Below are 1,449 nucleotides of genomic sequence, written 5' to 3'. Positions count from 1 at the left end.
ATTATTATTATTATTATTATTGTTATTGTTATTGTTGTTATTATTGAAGAGCTCCATTCCTGGATTCAGTATATCCCAAGATGAAGTCTTATCTGTGACACATGTTAGTTAAATAACAATGGGCAAGTCATTTAACTCTCAATGTCTCCAGACAACTCTCTAACACCATAAGTTATAAATGAGCTGCCGATATGTATCAGAAAAAGGATTTTCCATACCAAGAAACACCCCACAGTGATGAAATCACAGGTCTGGATGAAAGAATAAAAATGTCCTTTGGGATTGCCTATTAATGGCAATAGGCAGTTCTCAAGCTCTTCCTAGAACTTTTTTCAAGGCTTCCTTCATCTCCTCATTTCGGAGGCTGTAAATAAGGGGATTGAAGAGAGGGGTCATCACAGAGTAGAACAGAGTAGTGAATTTCTGCATCCCCTCTGCTCGTCCTGAGCCTGGACTCACATATGTCATCATGACAGAGCCATAAAACAGAAGAACCACAACCAGATGTGAAGAGCAGGTGGAGAAGGCCTTCTGCCGTCCTGAGACTGAGGGTACTCCTAGTACAGCTCTCAGCACTAAGGTGTGGGATCCAATGATGTAGAAGAAGGTGGCAAAGATGAGGAGGGAGCTCATGGAGCCACATATGAGAACAGTCCCTGGGATAGGGACACAAGCTGAAGCCAGGGCCAGCAATGGCCCCAAGTCACATAAGAAGTCATCAATAACATTTGGACCACAGAATGGTAGCTGAGTGACAAGAACTACTGGGGCCAAGAACCAGAGGAAACCATATGCCCAACAAAAGATGACCAGGTTACTGCAGAATTTAGTGGTCATGATGGTGGGGTAGTGCAGTGGGTGGCAAATGGCTAAGAAATGATCATAGGCCATGAAGGAAAGAAATAAGCACTCTGTGGTACCCAGGGAAAAGACGTATAACTGGAGAAGATATCGAGTAAAGGGAATGGCTTTGGTTTTAGATAGGAAATTGGCCAGCATGTTGGGCACATCAGAGTTGACATAGCAGATCTCTAGGAAGGAGAAGTTGACCAGCAGCAGGTACATGGGAGTGTGGAGCCGGAAGTCCCAGTATACACAGACAATGGCCATGTTTCCAAGGATAGTCAGAATATAAGTCACAGAGAATAGACAAAAAATTAGCACCTGGATTTCCCAGCAGCTAGGAAAACCCAGGAGGATAAACTCAGTTACTGTGTGAGAAACGTTCCTGGCCTCTGAGAACATTTCCTCCTAACCTGTGAGGGGGACAAGAATGATTAGCTCCCCCATCATTTTATGTTTGTTGTTTCCTATTCAGTAAGTCAGAGACATCTAGTGTCTTAGTGGGAAAGAATAGAACTGAGCTTTTCTGAAAAGTTAGCATGTGATCTACAAGTCATTCTTTGAACCAAGAAGTAAGCTGAATGGTTCCTAGACTACTGTAAACAA

General features: G+C 43.1%; 1 protein-coding gene across 1 annotated transcript; it reads right to left on the bottom strand.

The window, feature by feature from the left end:
• Nucleotides 1-309: 309 nt before the first annotated feature.
• On the bottom strand, nt 310-1,245 carry LOC114028395 (olfactory receptor 11H4-like). Its single transcript, XM_027842636.1, has one exon. The coding sequence runs from the start codon at nt 1,243-1,245 to the stop codon at nt 310-312; it is 936 nt and encodes a 311-aa protein (XP_027698437.1).
• Nucleotides 1,246-1,449: the final 204 nt, after the last annotated feature.

The sequence above is a fragment of the Vombatus ursinus genome, unplaced genomic scaffold, assembly GCF_900497805.2.
Source record: "Vombatus ursinus unplaced genomic scaffold, bare-nosed wombat genome assembly UNPS02014880.1, whole genome shotgun sequence".
NCBI lineage: Eukaryota > Metazoa > Chordata > Mammalia > Diprotodontia > Vombatidae > Vombatus > Vombatus ursinus.
Note: the sequence above shows the minus strand (reverse complement) of the source record. Positions and strands in the feature narration are given on the sequence as shown.

Coding starts and splice junctions, on each gene's coding strand:
- LOC114028395 (XM_027842636.1), bottom strand. CDS start 1,245: ATGTTCTCAGAGGCCAGGAACGTTTCTCACACAGTAACTGAGTTTATC.